At 39.9% G+C, this 19777-nt stretch overlaps 3 protein-coding genes across 4 annotated transcripts; all 3 read right to left on the bottom strand.

Moving 5' to 3' along the window:
- Positions 1–1088: 1088 nt before the first annotated feature.
- LOC126783031 (homeobox protein knotted-1-like 3) lies at positions 1089–3365 on the bottom strand. Of its 2 annotated transcripts, none has more exons than XM_050508525.1 (6): positions 2793–3365; positions 2506–2626; positions 1942–2132; positions 1728–1859; positions 1502–1638; positions 1089–1395 (listed from the first exon to the last, which is right to left on the bottom strand). In XM_050508525.1, the coding sequence occupies exons 1-6, from the start codon at positions 3228–3230 to the stop codon at positions 1392–1394; spliced, it is 1023 nt and encodes a 340-aa protein (XP_050364482.1). In that variant the 5' UTR covers positions 3231–3365; the 3' UTR covers positions 1089–1391. The 2 variants fall into 2 exon arrangements, with proteins under 2 accessions (XP_050364482.1, XP_050364405.1); XM_050508448.1 differs by having other exon boundaries at positions 1089–1403; positions 2793–3364.
- Positions 3366–6711: 3346 nt separating this feature from the next.
- Positions 6712–8214, bottom strand: LOC126792302 (peptidyl-prolyl cis-trans isomerase CYP28, chloroplastic). The gene is made up of 2 exons (XM_050518762.1): positions 7505–8214; positions 6712–7282 (listed from the first exon to the last, which is right to left on the bottom strand). Exons 1-2 carry the CDS (start codon positions 8160–8162, stop codon positions 7071–7073), a joined length of 870 nt encoding a protein of 289 aa, XP_050374719.1. The 5' UTR covers positions 8163–8214; the 3' UTR covers positions 6712–7070.
- Positions 8215–15422: 7208 nt separating this feature from the next.
- LOC126793736 (uncharacterized) lies at positions 15423–18284 on the bottom strand. The gene is made up of 7 exons (XM_050520348.1): positions 18017–18284; positions 17461–17668; positions 16830–17116; positions 16510–16731; positions 16302–16400; positions 16077–16172; positions 15423–15918 (listed from the first exon to the last, which is right to left on the bottom strand). The coding sequence occupies exons 1-7, from the start codon at positions 18185–18187 to the stop codon at positions 15520–15522; spliced, it is 1482 nt and encodes a 493-aa protein (XP_050376305.1). The 5' UTR covers positions 18188–18284; the 3' UTR covers positions 15423–15519.
- Between the last annotated feature and the right edge of the window lie 1493 nt (positions 18285–19777).

Here is a 19777-nt window from a genome sequence, read left to right as displayed (position 1 = left end):
ACACTAATAACAACGCCAAACAAAGTCCAAACAAATAAACCCCAAACAAAGTCCTCACTCTTTTTCACGACGCGAGGGTCTTATTGTTTCATACCTAAGGCTAAATAGGATGGATTTTCATCTGTTTCTTTAGTCAAAATGTCTGCAGAGATCTTGGTGCTTAAGAAAAGCAACTGATTAACTGTTAATATCATTATTTCATGATAGTTGTAAGGTATTTACGTACCAAAAAAGAAAAAGGAATCCAGAGCGTGATGGGGTAAACGACACCGCTTTGGATTTTAACATCATTCCTTGCCCGCACGGGTTTGGGAAATTTCCTACAACATATAAGCTCCCAGGTATATAGGTCGTTCCGTTCCAAACAAAAACGTACCAGACTTGATGAGCGACCACCCTTCAATCCTCTTGATACCATGATCAAGGAGAAGTAGAGATGGATGCCTACGAAGAGGAAACCCGGGGTTGTGATCACGGCTGTTTCGGGGTTTTCAGGTTCCCATGGAAGCGAAGCAGCAGCAAAAATGGAGGTAAGTACCTCCCAATAGGATGTGACAGGAGCACCAAGGAGGTGACAAGGTGGAGGAAGAAGCTGAACAAGGCTAGGGAGTTTACGGAGGTTTATGGAGGGCCGGGGTGCAAGAATTTATTGGTGCATGTTTCAGGGGACGTAGGAAGGGAAAAGTTACATTGTGCAAGAAAACGAAGCCGAAGAATAGGTTCCAGTATGATATGAATAGCTATAAACTCAATTTTGATAACAGCAGTGATGCTAGAGATGGGGAGAGTCGGGCTGTTCATTTCCCAGCGAGGTTTGCAGCTCCTTCGAGCTTAATTTCTCAGCAGGGTCCGATTGTTGATGTATATGCATCTGTAGGATCTCAAGGTTAGATTAGAATTAGGCCGGTTGTCATTCTTTTTCATTTGTTGAATGATTGTGTTCTGCATCATACAGAACAGTATGCAGTCTTTTCTCAGTCGTAAACCTTGGATGAAAATTCCAATTCAATTATGGGCATGCCACTCTTGGATGCAAGATTGCAAGTCATGCAACAATAATAGAAAGTAGAAAAACAGAAAACTCTAATATATGACACACCTATAATCTATATTATAACCATTGTCATCGATAGATATCAAATACAGAAAGCGAACATTGAAATGTAAAGGGTTCTTAGCTTACAAAAACTCTATCCAGACCCAAATACGGCCTCCTTGGAGTTTCTTCCTGTTACATGCTTTAACATTTTGATGAGATGGTGTCAGACTCGGAAGTGATCGAGGGAATGAGGCAGCAGCACCATAGTCTAAGCTTTTAATACACTAGAAATAAACTTCATCCTTCCATAAGTTAAAAGTGTCAGGGTTACTTGAATCGTTGCGTGTTGCCATCACCTGCATTACTTTTTGTAACAATGGGGAAGAGATTTATATACAAGGTCTAACAAAGCAATTGAACAAGATTAACAACCATTAATGATTATGTGTGCAATATTCGTACCTCTTGCGCTTGCTCTTCAAAACAGAAGTTGTGGAGAGGTTGCTGTGCCAGTTCCGTTTTCTTTGATTGATAAACCAGTTATTAATCTGCTTCAATTGCAACCCTGTTTCCTGCACCAGCCTCGCTTTGTCTTCCTCCTATTTTAGCAAATGAAAAGAGGGTTAACTTTTTAGTAAGCTAAACATGGGGGATTGATTATTAGACATAGTTGGAACTGTAAACTCACAGTTGGGTAAGGCCATTTAGAATGTGTTTGCCACCAAGCTTTCAACACAGAAGTGGTGTCACCAGGAAGTTTCCCTGCTCTTCTCTTACGCAGAATTTCCTCCCGAATGTCAACAATCTTTTCCTTGTAACCCTGTAATATGCACCACATGTTATATACCACTAAGAATCTTGCATTTATAGAACATGAATCTGTAGTGTGGATCGAACTATACCTGCTTTAATTCATGCTTCAATTCTTGCCTTACGCGCTCCATTAGAGACCTCTCACTTTCAGTTGGCACGAGAGGACCGAAGCCCATGGTGTCATGTCCATCTAGACTTGCATCATACGAGCTAATATCACCATCGAATTGTTCATCATCATCGGACATTGTAGCCCCAGTGCCCTCAGCCGTTGACACACCTGTGTTTTCACATCAATAAAGTCATCATAAACTCTAAACACTAGTTTTCTGTAGAACCATAACAGCATAAAGATTACAAATTATGGTTTTTGAATCCCCTAATCATAAATTAAGGAGTGAAAACCTTTAGGCACTATTCAAAGTTTCAAACAAGAAGAATCCACTGAAAAGAGACTGTAAGACACTGTAACTAATTGCACGCCTTGCTTCTCTCTTTTTAGGAGAGATAAAAGTCATAACCAGAACTTCTGATCTTAGCACTCAAATCAGAACCATAACAGTGATCAAAAGTTGTATCATTTAAATTCCAAGCACAAAAGAAAAGAAAATGTTAGTTTCTTATTTTCACTAGAGTAATTTGTGGAAAATTACCTGTCAAGCTTTGTAGAGACTGCTCAAGCTCCCAACAAGCCATGACTGCTTCCATGGCATGAACTCGAACATGTTGCTGCAGTTGTTCTTTGAAGGAACAAAGCAAAAGAACATAGTTTGTCTACAAACACCAAACAAAGTAGAGATTTTTCGGACTCAAAACTCAGATTCTCAGTGCAAAACTAAGAATACAAACATTTTGAAGGGCCAAACTGTAAAGGCTTGCAATTCGTACGACCAAAAAGTTATGATCTTTAATCTAAAAAAGGAAACAGTTTGAGTCTAACCATGAACAAGTCCAGTTCTTTCTCATCCATGACTTGAAAATCGCCGCTGGCTCTCATCGCCAAGTACTTGTCCACCACGCGCTGCGACTGCAGGAGCTGCTCGTCGATCTTCGGCAGCTGGTCGACCGGCGTGGCGATCCTCAGGCACGACACGTGTGCCGAGACCAACTGTTCGTACAAAGGGTGGCCCACTATGTCTGCTTTGAACCTCCCGCTCTCGCACTCCAGCTCCTCCTCCTCGCCGCTGCGATCGCCGCTTTTCCCGGACGGCGATATGACGACGTCGTCGTCGCCTCCGCCGCTGCGGGAGAAGCTGTTCTGGGAGCGGAACGGCGGCGCGTTGAGCCACGTGTGCGCGAGCTGCGGGGGTTGTTGGGTGTCTGGAAAGGAGAAGGCCATTTCGTGATGAGGGGTTTGGTGGTGGTGGTGGAAAGCCATTTGAGGTTTTTGTGGTTTCAGCTGAAAAGATAAGCCCTGTTCAGTTCTTGAGGAAAGCGCGGTTAATAAAAAGCTCTCTGTTTTTTTGGGAGAGGGACGACTTTGGTTTCTGAGTTGAGACCTGAGAGAGTGATGATGATGATGACTGGCTGACGCCGGTACCGAGGAGAAGGGAGGAGGGGACGGATCCAACGGTCGAGATACGCCGACACGTGGCGGATATGACAAAGAAGAGGCCGAGTTTAATAAGACAAAAATTGATAATTGATGACCTTCTCATAAGTTCTACTGTGGCTGTTGTAGACTTGGGGGGGGGGGGGGGGGGGGCATTGTTCATACCACAACGTAGTCTGAAGTTTGGACTGGTTGGTGATTTTAGAGAGCCAACACCACTGATATTTCGGTTATGTTATCTCAATACGATGCTAATTACCAACCATTACAGCCACATGTGTATTTTCGGAAAATGACGGAGAAATGTCACACACGTACTATAAATTATTCATTGACACAAATGTGAAAAGACTATTCACACGTAGGTGAACGATTCTCATTTAAGTGTCATGCCTCGTTTTGTAAGGACTAGTGCGACGGTCCCCGAGTACATTTTACTTGCATTACGGAGCCATATTAGCGAGTTTCTATATAGAACCCGCAAGTAGTGGAAATAATTGCCCCAATGGTAAAGTCTCAACTCACATGTTTTCCTTATTAGATGCATATCCTTTGCAGATTGTAGAAAGGGAGCTAGATGGGATGGGTGAGCAGGAAGAGGATAATGCAGGAGCTATATGCAAGTGGTGGCTAGCTGGAAATGGGAAGATGTGCACGGTGAAGCCAAATGTGTCTCAATAGGAATGGTATTGGGCAACACGATACGAATTTGTATTGTTGCAGGAAGTTTCAAACTTTCAATAGAGATTCTGGGAGACATTTCACCATTTGGTATATGCAGGAAGCTGTTGTGACAGTAGTAGACACTGGGAAGTATTTTAAAATCGTTGGAAGAGATAAGAGAAGCTGGTGCCGGAGAAGAAAAGTGAAATGAAGGAAAAGGAGGAACAACTTTGTGCTTTAACCCTTGAGATACGCTGAAGCAACATGAGGCTTTGTAGAACCAGACAGAGTACGAGCCCCCCCATTTTCAAACATAACAAATTCACAGACTGTACATGCTAATGTGAAAAGAGGAGCACTTTAGGGTCTCGCTAGCGAGGTTAGGGTTTTGCTAAGCAAGGTAATGTTAGACATGAACTAGGTTGGGTTTTATCAATAATCCGATTTGGATAATGACGGGAACTATTTAAAACAGCGTAAAAAGTTGCGTTGAAGAAGCGTTACAATAAACAAAAAGTTATATTAACCCTTAAACCGGTTAGATTAGTTATAAATTTCTTACGAGAAGTGAAATAAACTAAACTGGTCTCAGTTAGTTAACATAAATTAACAATTAGGCTATTAGGAAGCATATGCTGGAACGGAGTATGATACTTTCGTAGAATTGAGCACGTATCACCCTATTAGGAAGATCATATGGAACTTGGTACGCTAAAAGTCGGATACGGTGAAATCGGAACAAAAGCCATTTAACGTACGTGAGCTGATTGTATCAGTTGCCCACAATTGGAAAAGAGAGAGTTGCCATATTGATACTTTAGTTGATTGCTCACTTTACTCTTTTTGTTATAATGTTTCAAAATTTGTCACACATCTAAGAATGTTGTGCAAAAATATTGTAAGAGATACGTTTTAGTCCCAAGTTCAGTTTACTTAAATAGTTACGTTACAAAAATAATTAAACCGAAGTGACGCATTTTAGTTAGAGGTGGCAAATGAGCCGGGTCGGGCCGACCCAACCAATTTTAAGAAGGGCAAAACTGTGCTCATGCTATGCTTGGACCAGCCCATTTGCTTAAATAGTAAGTCATGCCCGGCACACGACCCAAGCCTATGTCGGGCCAAGAAGCGGGTCGGCCCGGGCCAATAGCTTTATGACATAATTAATATAAAAAATGTAAATATAATATTTTTTTTATATAACTATTTAGAAAAGTTCTAAAACGTTATATATGTCAAAATTATAAATTTTTTATCACTACTTTGATGATATTTTTGTGATATAATTAAAATAATAAAATAATCAAGAGGTTTATATTTAAAAAGTATAATATTCAATTCTCATTATTATAATTATTTAAATATTTTTATATAAATAATATAAAATTATATGTTTAACTGGTCAGTCAATAAATTATTGTGTTTAAGTCATGCCGGGCCCAAAACAGGCTCAGACCGGACTTGACCCATAAGTTAAAATATATATGCTCAATCCGACCTATTACAATAACAAACTCGGATCATGTCGATTTTTAACGGACTTGGCATGTGACGGGCTTGGTCTTTTCAGACACTTGCCGCCTCTAATTTCAGTTCCGAGCTTTAGGTTTATTGAGAAACTAGTGCCTTCATTAGATTCGGTCGGAAGTCGTTAGATCTTTGTTGGGAGTACTCTGATTACACAACAGAGACGAAGATGAATACAGTTAAGCCCCCGTCCCTACTAGCACAGCGACGTCGACCCCGTACTATACACGTGTCGCCCCTCAGTTTCATGGACCACTTGAAAAATCACGCCTCTCGTGTCAGAGAATCCTGTTCGTACAGCTGTGGTTAAAAAAGCAGCACGTGCGGGCCCCGCCTCTGTTCCTCTGTAAGATTAGGAGAGAGAGAAAGAGACTCAGGCGCGGCTGGCTGGCGGCTGTTCCTTCACGCGCACCTTCTGTGGGTCCCACTCACTTAACTCAAACGCCCGTTCTACAGTAAGGTCTTCTGCACAAATTGGGCCCCCGCTTCAAAGAGGCCCAAACCCGGAAGAGAGCTGAAGCCCACCTGCAAGATGGATGTCATAATGTTGGCACCTTTCTTCAAAGTTGTTTCTGTCCAAGGAGAGGAGCTCTAGAGAGGATACAGCATGAGACTTGAACCTAGAGTTGGAGCAAACTGTTACGACTCGGCCAGTTCGCCGGCTTCATCTCACCCGACCATCTTCAGGTACATTGGCCTCAAACGCATCTATGCCACATCAACCAGCCGTACCTTCCAAGTTTTAAGCAACCTTTTGGGGCATACAAGAGCTTAAGATTGTTTATATTCTCACTACGATCAGTACCTAAATCAGTGAAATTGGCATGCACTGACATTGTCTTTGGTTCCAGCAGGATGTGAACAAATGGAATGGGTGCAGAGTGTAACATGTATTGCATTGATTGGCATTGAAGTGATGTAGACTAATGAAGAGTTGCAGACATAGCAGGAAATACATTTTCTAGAATTGCAACCCTGTTGGAGTTGTGACTATATATATAGTAGCAACCTATTTCCTATTGTGGAGAACTCTAGATCAAAGTAGAAATTCATAAGAGAAGAAAGACTACAGCGAAAGGAGAAAGAGTTTAGACAGCGATTAGTCTACAACATATGTACATACCTCCCGAAGTTTTTCCTATTAGTCAATCTAACATTTTGCCTCAGATCATGAACTTGGTAATACAACTATACAAGCTAGTAATGGTCTCTATTAGACTGAGTTATATTTCTGTCCAAAATTTTAACATTGCTATTACTTCCTCAAAGCATAAGACGTATGAAGCATGTTATACAACTTGAACTGTCTTTATAACTGAATCTTCATTTCTGAAACAAAATCAGCAGTCTTTCAATATTCAAGAATCCTCTTATGAAACACGACGATCAGTGCTACAGTGAGCAAAAACAGCAATTGCAAACATTTACATTATATGCAACGTTGAATGTACACGACTCTTTGTAACTTGTGAGTGCTTACGGTAGACTAGGAGGAGAAAAGGAAGGCTTTGCAACTTTAAGCTCACCACAGTCACTGATATACACAGTCTTGAGCGGCTTATTCCACAGCGCCCGTGCCTGCATTGCTCTATCGTCTCCAAGAAACGTTGCAAAATCGTTGAACTGCTGTATTCTCTCGGACGGTCTGTACGTCGGTATAGCTGCTATAGCCGTCACAACATCCAAACCTTCACAAACCCAAAAACAGAACAACGCTTCAGTTAGTAAATCAGCTAGGAAAAACTCCCCATCACTACATTAACAGTAAGCAACTACACTATGTCATAATTTACTATCTTTGAGCCAATTTACTTGATGCATTGATACATTAATATTATCCTATATCAGTTAGGAAAGTGCACCGATGTGTATCTATTCAATAACATAGTGCAATAAAATAAAAATGTAACCTTCGATTACAGAGCCGAAGACAATGTTCTTGTAATCGAGCTGAGGACATGGACCGGGCCCAGTAGTGATGGAGAACTCCACATTCCGGTAATCCGGGTCGAACTTGATCTCATCTTCGTCGTCGTTCTCCGACAGACTAAGCGACAGCAGCCCCGGCCGGGAGTGGGTCAACTCAAACGCCTTGGGCTCGACGGTCTCGGTGTTCCGAGCGATAAGCCCAATGGGCCGCCGCACGTCGCCGGGTTTATCACCCTGGTGGCCGGCGAGGAAGTACTGACCGGGGAAGAGTTTATGGACGGTTGTGCCCTTGTAGGCGGCGGAGGTGACCATGGCCTTGAAGTTGGTGACGGTGATGGGTACGAGGTGGCCGTAGAGGCCGAGAACGATCCGGCCGAGTGGGACCGGGTCGGGGCAGAGGACGGGTTGCTCGGAGGACCAGCGGAAGTAGGTGGGGCAGAGGCTGAAGTCGAGGAAGACGCGGTCGGTGATGGTGGTGTCGGGTGGCGGAGGGGATGCGGCGGAGGAGGGGAGGGTGAGGGCGGTGGAGGAGAGGAGGAGGGAGCGGCGGGTTAGGGAGATGGTATTGGGCTTGGGTTTCGGGTTCGGGTGGAGATGGGGTGACGGAGTGGGTGGTGGTGTGATTATAGAGTAGCCCATGAAGAGCTGAAGTGAGTTTGGTTCTTGTTGAGTTCAAAGTTTGGATCTTTGGGATTCTGGGGATAATGAGACAGAGTTTGAGCTAAGCGGCTAAGCCATAGAGAGGATTGTGGGGCCACAGGTAATTAATTCTGGTTAACTTTGGACAGGTGGCAAGGTTTTGGGTATGATCACTATGATGTGTTTGAGGTAAAGTTTGGTTCTTTAGTTGGGAAAATTCACCATTGAAGGTAAAACTTGAAGTTGTTAAACACTTAAACCCCAGTGACATTGCAGAAGCAAGCTTGGAGAAGGATCAGATTTGAGGGTAAGTACTACTGAGGAATTCATGACGTTGTTACTGTGGCCCAGCCCCCCAGGTGAGCTGAAAATTTACTATATATCTAGTGAAGATGTGGTGAAAGATGCAGAATAACCATGCCTTGCAGTAATCAACTTCTCAAAGAAACCTGCTCTCGTTATATCATGTGATCGAGTTACATAAGCATGTACTTTTGTCATTCTCATTGGAAAAATGGTGGAAGTCTGGATGGCATCGAAGAAAACAGTGAGAGAGACATAGAAAGATGTAGAGACATATCCTGGAAATGATAGGAGAGCATATAACTTCATTGATCTATATATGTAGTGACAGATAGAGGTGCAATTTGCTTTGTTCACTGCAGTACTTACTATATGTTCCTTCAAGTTTGCCTATGCCCAATTCTATTGCAGAGTTTATGAACGATACATAGAGATGTAAATCATCTCTGAGCTGGTAATACTAATGCATGGAAAGATGAAGCATGCAAAGAAATCACTTATAGTAATATTTTGAAATTTTATAATTATTTTCTAATTATTGTTCGGAGATATTTAAATTTGTGGATCCGATTATATAGTACGAGGGAGAAAACGAAAGTGTTCGAGCGATTTATACTCAGAAACGTTAACGTGAGGGGTGAAGAGTTATCTTTTGATTCGTTAAGAATCTCATAAAACTTCATTCATGAAAGTCGTAGAGTTCGTCAGTACGAGTTTGCAGACATGCGATGTCGTATGTGAAAATTGTTAGCAACAGAAGTTTGGTTTATGATTTTGGAAAGAGTATAAAAGGAAAGAGAAAAGATTGAAAATCAGCTCGGTTTCATGCGATTTTTCCCTCTTTGTTGCCGAATCTTTCTCCGGCCATATCTCCGTCGTCCGGCAACGGAAGTGAGTGAGACCGGTGGCGTTGGAACCGTCTCTTCGTCCCCTACCGATCTGGGTTAATGTTTGGGAGAGATTCGAGTTGTTTGGATCCCAGAAATGAAGAAACAATACGGTTGTTCTGTTTGAGAAGTGAGGAGAATTCCCTCTTTCGGAAACCAATCAAGGTGATTCTTCTTATGTTTTGAAGCTTGTAGGATGTATATTAATAATCTAAAATAGTCTTATGATTTCCTTTTCTAGGATTTGTGAATAGTGCTGATTTTATATTCTTCGTCGATTAGACTGTTTAGACTTGGATTTAGATTTTATTGTCAACTAGAAAGTTGTTGGAAATGTTGTTTAGATTGTGGTGGTAAATTTGGTGATCATTGGTGGTCACCGGAACAGTGGTAGTGCCGCCAATATTGGTGGCGGGTGGTGGTGTGTTGGGTCATGTGTCAGAGTAATGGTTTACTCCATTGTGATGTGCTCGTCGATACGAGCATTTACATAGGTCATTTGCATGTATTAGGTTAATTCTTGAGTAAGTTAGTTGTTGTTAAATGTTTGGCAATTCTAGGTTGAATTGTTGTTGTCGTGTCTCAAGTGTTAATGACTTGCAACCTTGATATGGAGTGATTGTGGTAGCTAGTACCTTCCTTGTTTTGAGTAGAAGACACAGGGGAGCTAAGGTGAGTAAACTTCACAATGATCATCATGATCGAAGTAGTGTTATAATTATTGAATTTAGTTTGCGTTGTTAACATAATCATTGCATCACTAGCTTATAAAAATTGTTCTAAAGATATGTTTTGATTTAAATTACGTGAACTTGATCATCTACGGTTCATGGATAAGTGAAACGCTATTTTAATAAATGATTTTAAAAAGTTTTAGTGATTATGGACTATGGTGAATGTGAGTAAATCTCACTATGACGAGTCTACCCTTGGCGGTGAGTCATATTTATGATTTCTTAAAAAGACTGAACTGTGACATCTATATAATATAGTGGGTTGTGTATGTGTACGAAAATGGTAAATATGATACATATATATGAGTTGCTATATTATATAATGTTACAATGTTTATTTAAATTATGGGGTTGTATTGTGTTCGATTAATTGTGGCGGATGGGACCGAAAGGGAGATAACGTACCTTCTGATATAACGGATTATTGGAGTGACTATATTTATATTGTTGTGCAAGAATCGCTTGGTTGTAATACATAAACATGTGTGGATTGTTATATTGTACGTGTTTTAATATTGAGTCTTGTTAAAACGTTTTTCTGGTCTTCGGACGTTGTTGGCATTAAATCAGAACCAAACTTTGGCCGGGTGTCGGTTACGATCAGTTAGAGCTCTAGTCTGTCTGCCGGTGTACTACATGAGGGGTAACATATGGGTTGCTTGGATCTCATGAGTATCCATGTTTTTAAATGATATTGGGTAACAGATGAGTTGTCTAATATCTCATGAGTACACATATTTTTAAATAATATTGGACAACCAGATGAGTTATCCAGTGTCTCATGAGTACACTTGTCTTTAAATATTATCTATTATATTTCATTTGCATGCGATGTATGTTATAATGTTAGTTTACTCATACGGGTTGAAAAACTTACTAAGTTTGTGTTTATAATCCTGGTGCACCAATTCGATGGTGTATGAGATAATTCTGCAGGTGGGAATTAGTAGATTCTGAGAGCTTACTCTGAAGATTGCTGAAGATTTCTTTCTTCTGTTTGTGGTGAGGATTGAGTGAATTTTACATTTCCATTTGTTATAATACTTTAGGTATAAACTGGTTATGTATTATTTAAGTCGACTGAGTCGTACTGTGAACTCAGTTTCGATACACTGTTACTATAAGATGATTTCAATATATTTGAGATTGTTTTAGAGTGTTTATAGTTTCAAATTCGAATTTTTATCATTTGAAAATTTCGGAGTTTTGACACTTACCTTATAGTAGCATTGTGTACGTTCTGCATGTCCAGTCTGGTTGCCGCTGCTTAACACTCGGACCTTACTTTAATTTTAGAACTGGCTTCCTTCAACGTTCCCCCTTCAACTGAAACAATGAGGGAACCAACTCTATAAATGGAGGCTAAGTACACCGATAGATGTTGTATACTATTCCAAACCTATAGGAACCAAGTTCGGAAAGTAGTTTTAATACACGGGTTTAGCATAGGTGGTTCAATAATTGGTGGTCCATTTAGTATTACTCTTTCTCTTTAGCCAAAATCACATATTCTTTTTTTCTCATACATTTGCACATCTAATCATGATTTTGGAACTCAAAAATCTCAACTCTTAATTATATCATAGAGAAGTACAATATTGATCCTTCTGTGAACTGTCACTTGGATTTTATGTTCTACCGATTGTGTTGTGGTGGCATGATAGAAATTCCAATAAAAATGAGTATTACAGTGGCCAAATTTATTTATTTTCTCTTCTTATCTGGCCTAGAAGAAACTATACAGGGGGTACTAAGATATCCTCTTGCTGCTGGCTCAGTAGCTCTCTGTCAGGTAGAAATGACATGATTTGGTTCCATGGTTTCTCTGAAGAGATCGAGAAAAGCGTTCATTATCAATATAAATGGGTGACCAACATTTTTAAGTACATAAGAAATAAGATTGCTAGCTTCTCAGTTCCTGACCTCTTTTTCCCAACTGTGTTGTGCTCATGAGCTCTCTCTGTACTTTGCATGAAATGATGCACTCGAGTTTTCTTTGTTCCATAGTGTTGAGCCAACGGGGAGACAGGGGCTGTTTCATGGGAAAGGAAATATTCGACTGTTGAGGGCAAGCGTTGGAGCAACTACCCTTCACCTTGTGCATCGCACAGCTGCAGTTACGGTGGTATGGTCGTTGCTCAACCTCCACGTCATGCACCGATATGCTGCCTTCTAAGACAAACTGAATCATATGCATCATCTTAGTTTCCATAATTTCTCTGGCTATCTCTATTTACATGTAACATAAACTTTGTGAAGTTAATTCCTTGATTTGTTGCAGGCTTATTATATAGGAGGAGGATGATGGTTCTTCACGCAAGTGTGGGAGGAAACAAGATAGGATAATTGTTACTCCGGGGACTCCGAGAGAAGTTCAGAATATTACGAAAGCATTTGTTCTAGTTTTTTTTTTTTTTTTTGAGCATTTGTTCTAGTTGATTTTGTTTTCAAGTGGTCTTGTCAGGGTAGTTACAGCAACAAATTCAATAAGAGAGAGAGGATCAAGGGAAGTAGTTTGGCTTGGTTTAGGCCGTTTAGCACAGAGTATTCCTCAATAACGTCTTTTAACTAACCTTAATACCTTATATTGTTTAATGTTATACTAAGTTGACCTTATATATCTTTTAACTTGGTGACCTCTTCCTCTTGTTTATGATTCTGCTACTGAATTCTACTACAAGTATTGACATTTCAGATTTGGCAGGTATGCTTTAGAGCTTTTGAAACTAGAAAGCATTTGGAGGAAACATTGCATAAATGAGAAGTAAAAGAGATGAGAAGTCAGTTTGACATGCTGCTAGAGTGGCAGGTGGACATTTATATGTCTAAACCTCAAGTCCTTTGGTCGGAATTGATTATCCAAGTTCTAATGGCTATCTACCTAGTACTTACTGGATGCGTAGTGCAAAACACGAACACAAAGTTTAGATTGCTTAAGCACCAGTTTTAGCTATTTTGTATAACCCACATGTTACATGTTGGATGCTTGCCGTTCTATCATGTCGATACTAAATAATAATACAAATTACAGGTTTCTCGATCTTATGCATCAAACCATTCTACCATATCAAAAATCAAACTGTATAACATCTTCCCAACTTCCCAAGCAGCCAGTCTTCAATTCTGAGCAAACACTGCTAAGCAATAAGACACTGCTAATGCTTTGTATGGTAGAAACTGAAAGTCACATTCTAAGAGGATAAACGTATATGATTCTGAGCAAACACTGCCAAGGGATTATGCTGCATTGCAGAAACTGAAAGAAGCAAAGATCCCATCTTTTAGCGTAGGAAACTCATCCTGCTGTTTTCACACGCAGGTTTACCTGCCATAATTTCTCATTCTACTGATTCTAGCAGCATTGCTCAGTCTGTAACCTATATGATACAAACTAATTCATAATCACTATCCCTTCTCTTATCAGGGGTATGAGTTTTGATCCTCAATCATTCAAAACATACATTGCAAAACCAACAACATGTAGCACAATTGCAGAACACCAATAAATCCAGAAACAATATCACATTACGTCCAAGTCAATCAGATCCAGAACACAAAATCCAGCATTGCAAAATACTTGAATCTCTATTAACTAACAACCAGAATTAAGGGTCTTGAAAATGACATAAAAGTTCAATACAACTAAAACAACCTCAAACTACTAGAAGTTCTTCATCCTTTCAAAAAAGCGTCTACTTCTCAGATGCGTTGGGTCCTCTCTTGTTGCCAAAGCCAACCACTGCAACATCAAACACAACATACGACGAATCAAAACAAAATCCAAAACACGGGTTCATCACAAAACATAAATTCCTAAACACGGGTTAGACGGCTAGAATTGCAGTGTAGTTGCATCCTGTGCGTAGAAAAAGTTCTAAACGTTCACTTTTGTTTGCGATACAGTCTGTAGATTTGGAAAGCGTCAGGTTTTGAAATTCTTGTATCTAAATTTCCGTTTAAATTCTTGTTAAGTTGCTAATTCCCAACCATTACAGCCACATGTATATTTTCGGAAAAATCACGGAGAAATTAATATCATACACGATTACATGTACTATGAAGGATGAATAGTCGCAAATGTATATGAAAATATTATTTACACGTGAACGATTCTCATTTGAAAAGACACAGTACATGCTAATGTGAAAAGAGAAGGGCACTTTAGGGTCTTTATTTTAATTAGTTTATTTTCTCTTTTTATCCGGCCTAGAAGAAACTATACAGGGGTGATATCATCTTGCTGCCAGCTCTTCTGTCAGGTAGAAATGACATGATTTGATTCCATGATTTCCCTGAAGAGATCGAGAAAAGCTTTCATCATCAATATAAATGGGTGGCCAACATTTTTAAGTATATAAGATTGCTAGCTTCTCGGTTCCTAACCTCTTTTCATCCAACTGTGCAGTGATGAGCTCTCTCTGTACTTTGCATGAAATGGTGCACTCGAGTTTTCTTTGTTCCATAGTGTTGAGCCAGCGAGGAGACTGAGGTTGTTTCATGGGAAAGGAAATATTCGACTTTTGAGGGCAAGCGTTGGAGCAACTACCCTTCACCTTGTGCATTGCACAGCTGCAGTTACGGTGGTATGGTCTTTGCTCAACCTCCATGTCATGCACTGATATGCTTCCTTCTAAGACAAACTGAAGTATATGCATCATCTTAGTTCCCATATTTTCTCTGGCTATCTCTATTTGCAAGTTACATATACTCTGTGAAGTTAATTGCTTGATTTGTTACAGGCTTATATAGGAGGAGGATGATGGTTCTTCACGGAAGTGTAGGAGGAAACAAGAGTAGGATAGTTGTTACTCCGGGGAATCCGAGATAAGTGTCTCGCCATGGTGATATTACAAAAGCATCTGTTCTAGTTGATTTTGTTTTCAAGTGGTCTTGTCAAGGTAGTTAAAGCAACAAAAGCAATAAGAGAGAGGATCGAGGGAAGTAGTTTGGCTTGGTTTAATTAGCATAGATTATTCCTCAATAACGTCTTTTAACTAACCTTAATACCCTTTATTTTTAGTGTTGTATCAAGTTGACTGCAGATATATCTGCAGCAAGCAAGAGCTTCGTTTTAGGCTTTAAGCTTTGTGTTCTCTTCCTCTTGTTTATGATTCTGTTACTGAATTCTACTACAAGGTATTGACCAAAAAAGAATTCTACTACAAGGCTCGTCTCAGTAATTTCTCAGGAGGACACGTACAAATTACCAACGAAGTTGCATTCATTTTGGGACAGTGTATCCATTTCTTTATGATCATGGGAGCTGCCTATTTATTTGAAGTCTTTGCTTTTAGCCTACGAATATATTATGGCACAATGAAACAATAAGATTGGACACAATCTTAGCGCTAGAAGTGATAATTTAGTCATAAAGCCGATCAAGTGTTAGAGAATTACACAATATACAAGTATATGAATTGCCTGGGCGAAACACTAATGAGTTTGATGCTGATCAACACCATTCAGGTCAAGCTGGGGCGCTTCAATATTAGGATCAACCAGGTGAAGCTGTGGCGGTTCAAAATCGGGATCAAGCTGACCAAGCCGTTCATAGGCGGCATTCAGCATTCCTTGAATTTTAGTCCGAATTGCCCTCTCCCTCTCAAGTTCAGCATAGACTTCCTCTAGTTCTTCTATAATGCTGGAGGTTGGATTCTCATTTACCCAAAAGGTGCCCAATCCACGAACTGGTTGTTTTGGCTTCACACTAAGTACCTCCTTCAAAATCTCAATCCCAACTTCAGGAGTTATGGGCAACTCTTTGATTGGAACACCCGGATGCTTCTCTGCCAACACTTGCAGATAGGCTTCCTCTTTCAGAATCATCTTATCCTTCAAAAATAGTTACGAACATGTTAAAACTAGGAGACCCAATAAAATTTTCTTTAGGCTGAAATATCAGTAATGTATGATATAAAGACATTCATATTGGCTGACTTTTCATCAATAATATGTAATATGATAGATCAATAACGAAATTTTAAACATACGTATTGCTCTTGAGCTTTGTTACTGATCCATTCATTACTCCCCTTTTTGAGATGAGTAACTCTGAAGGTCTCGATTGCTGGAAACTTCGACCCTTCCTGAGTTAAACAAAAGAAAAGAAACATAATTTCAACTTTGAACCAATTAAATGTCCTGCGACTAAAAATTGACCCTAAACCGCCCACTTGACACTGCAGAGGCAAATAGCTAACTTAATTACAATTTACCTGGACTTTATCTTGAAAATACAGACCATGCGGACGAGAACCTCCACAGTGCTCATACTCCTTTCCAGCTCGATTTTTTGCATTGGTTTCACTTTTCTTCTGCAATAGGTTAGACAGTCTGAAAATGTGTATGGGATAACTAATGACACATTACCAAAATTCCAAATCTTAAAGGCTAGTATGCCATCAGTTATTAACATTATCATACCTTAAACTTTTCCTCTGAGAAATGTTTACATAAACACTTCCACTGAGCTGGATCATTTCTAGCTATCATCGCCTTTGGGGGTTTATCAAGTGCTTCTTCAAGGGACCTCATCTTTTTGTAGTGCTTGTGCAACTCACACTTAAACTCTCTATACACCTTACCCATGAGCTTATTCAGGTAATGCACAATTGATGGGCGTTGTACATCAACGTCAAAGTTCACCTAATATCCATCATCTTAAGAATTTAGTTACTGTACCAATGTTAATATAAATAACTAAAAAAAGACCACATCATAATTATAAGGAAAAACAAACTTACTTCGACCTCCTTTCTGAGGTTATGTTTCACGTCCCTGGTAATCTTTGTCCACGTTTCATGCACCATAGGGCACTTTTCCCTGACAATTTTCCCACATTCATTAGACAAAAGGCTTGAAACGCCTTTGTCGATTGGCCTCCCATGCTCAGGATCAAGATTGACAGCAATCTTATGCCCTGTACTAATCCTAATTTGCTCAGCTTTAGAGCCTGTGGATGGTCCTCGTTTTCCAGGCCCATTCTTCCTCTTTTTGCTTTCTTCTGTTACTGGCACTACATCATCTGATTCTGCCGAACATGTATAGAGAAACATAGTCAGTAATATTAACAATAAGATCATAAACTAGTTGTACATGTAATCATGCCTATTACATCAATGCTAACTCAGTCACCAATACGAAAAGATCTTATACTCTCCTTCCAGCTTGTTAAACTCTCAGTTGTTTTCTCATGATAATGTCTTTTACCGATTGTCGTGTCAGTATCACTAAAATGGTCTGCCATTGATAGTTTTTACTCATTATCAATCCTGCAGTTTCAATGCTTTCAGTTTCACTACCATACCATTCTTGAGTTACCAACATTACGCTATAACAGGTTTTAACAAGCTATAACAATACACTTGTACATACCGGTACCGGTTGAAGATGCAGTCACTAGTGTAACCTCCTCATTTTCAGCCGGATTTCCGCCAATTCTCCTCGGATCAGCAATGTACTGAGTGACAGCCTCAGCAATCTGAGCAGCCATGGACTTGGTCCTCTTACGTGGCTTCTTACCTCCGGTCTGAGCAGCCATGGACTTCTTACGGGGTCTCATCTTACTCGCCACTGATACTATCTACTTGTACAAATACACAAAAACACATTTTAAGCCAGAAAAAAAATTACATGATAAATTAAGCATCCTTACAAAACTACTAGTTCTTCATATATGAAAATATTTACATTAAAGATGAACAATTTAGCTGGTAATTCATAGTGTGATAGTAAATTAAGCATCCTTACAAAACTACTACTTCTTCATATATGAAAATATTTACATTAAAGATGAAAAATTTAGCTGGTAATTCATAGTGTGATAGAACAAATCATAGTTAATGCCACATTTACCAGAAAAAGTAAAATACTTTACACTGTAATTAACCAAAGTTAAACCAAATCACCATCATCATCACCAACAATTCACCTGATTCTGTTTGAGCTCATCGGAGAGACAGCCGCCGGTCACCGCAAATTTATCGGGAAGAAACTGCGAGCTGGAGCCGGTGGCGGCGACTGTAACGATGGCGGATTCTATGGCGGTGGTGACGGCGACAATGGCGGAGTCGGTGGTAGTGGGACACTCTTCAGCTTCCATTACATGAATCAATGAATAAAGGTTGAACCTTTGGAGTCGGAAATTAAATTAAGGCAGGAATTTTCAGGCCAGAAGTTAACGACGGCCGCGGCTCTGATCGTCGATCCCCAATATTTATTAAAATTTAAAATCCAGTGTAAATTTAACAATTTCATTTTCAGGTTTGCACCTGAAAAGTCCAAATTATCCTTGAGGGTAGGTAAGGTTTTGATGCCCATTGTCACTAAGACACTTAACAATTGTCACTAATGATGGTTTTAACGATCTTTTGTTTGTATTGTAGATTTGTAGTGATCAATTCTTGTTCATCAACCAACAAAGTATAAAAAGATTGAATCTTTTTTGAGAAATTTAAAACATAATGCGCCATCATTTGCCCAAGATATGATCCCTTGATATGTAAATGGTACATGAAATTTTCATGCTTTTTTTTTTCATATTGGTTGCCAAGCTTAACACGTATTAAGATTTTCAGTTGGTAATGATGAAGAAAAGTAACAATGTCTGTATTGAAACATATTGAGAAGAATTGACTTGAGCTAAGACAAAACACAAGTCTTCCCAAGTACCAGTTTCCTCAAAACAAGTCGTTTTGGTGTACCAGTTCTGGAGCACCAGAATAAGAATCTCCAAAATGGATTCTTACTCTAGCTCAATCCTAATCGATTGTACTAACAAGCGTCTGAAGTGAGTCTGATTGTTATTGTTGTGTGTCTCCGGCGGGAGGGCAATGCCGAGAAGAGGAGGTAGTTGATTTGGTATAGGCTGATGAAATGCACAGGGAGGCCCCTTCTGCCCATGACTGCTTGAATGGGAAGGAGATTTTCCGGCAGGTGTTGGAGAAAGAGCAGGCATTGGACTTGTGGAGAGCGCAGTTGCAGTGTTTGTGGTACGGCCGGCGTTCTATTTCGGTGTCTCTGATCGAAAGACTTCCTTCGAGCATCATCATTGCCACTCCTCCAATGGTACTCATTCTCTCTTGGTCTCGTTGTGTGTACACAAGGTGTCTGTGTTTATGTCTAGGTGGGTTTTGAGCTTTGGGCTATGTTGCTCAAAGATTGAAGCTTTTGCATGGTTCCTAAGGTTTTTATATAGTAAATGGTAACAATGTATGATAAATTAGTGTGGGAGAAATCAAGACACGGATTAAAACAAAAGCGTTTTTCTCTATGGCCCTGAGAGAGAAGTAGAAAAGGAGTCGGCTTTCGGCTTAAAGGTTGGGGCTTGGCTTTAGTTCTAAGTATCAGTGAAGGTTTTTGGCTTCAAGCATTGATAGATACGTAAAAACGTTATCTACCTAACTTGATTAGAAGGGATGCTCATTTGTATATTGTGGAGGCTTTGGCGGGTGAAACTAGGCAGCTTAACTAACGAAGGTTTTATCTTTTGGCTCAAGCATCACATTCTGGTGATACAAGTAATGTGGTTTAGTGATTTGATTATTATATTAGTTGGCACTAGTTAGTTTTGAGGTGACGGGTGTTTTGTTATTGCCATTGTTTTGTTTCTTTCAGCTCTCATTTCTGCTTCTTTGCTGGGATTCTCGCTTGGCATCAGTTTTGTGAACTTTGAAGCTGAGAATTTAGTTAA

The sequence above is a fragment of the Argentina anserina genome, chromosome 1, assembly GCF_933775445.1.
Source record: "Argentina anserina chromosome 1, drPotAnse1.1, whole genome shotgun sequence".
Taxonomy (NCBI): Eukaryota; Viridiplantae; Streptophyta; class Magnoliopsida; order Rosales; family Rosaceae; genus Argentina; species Argentina anserina.
This window is presented reverse-complemented; position numbering and strand designations above follow the sequence as displayed.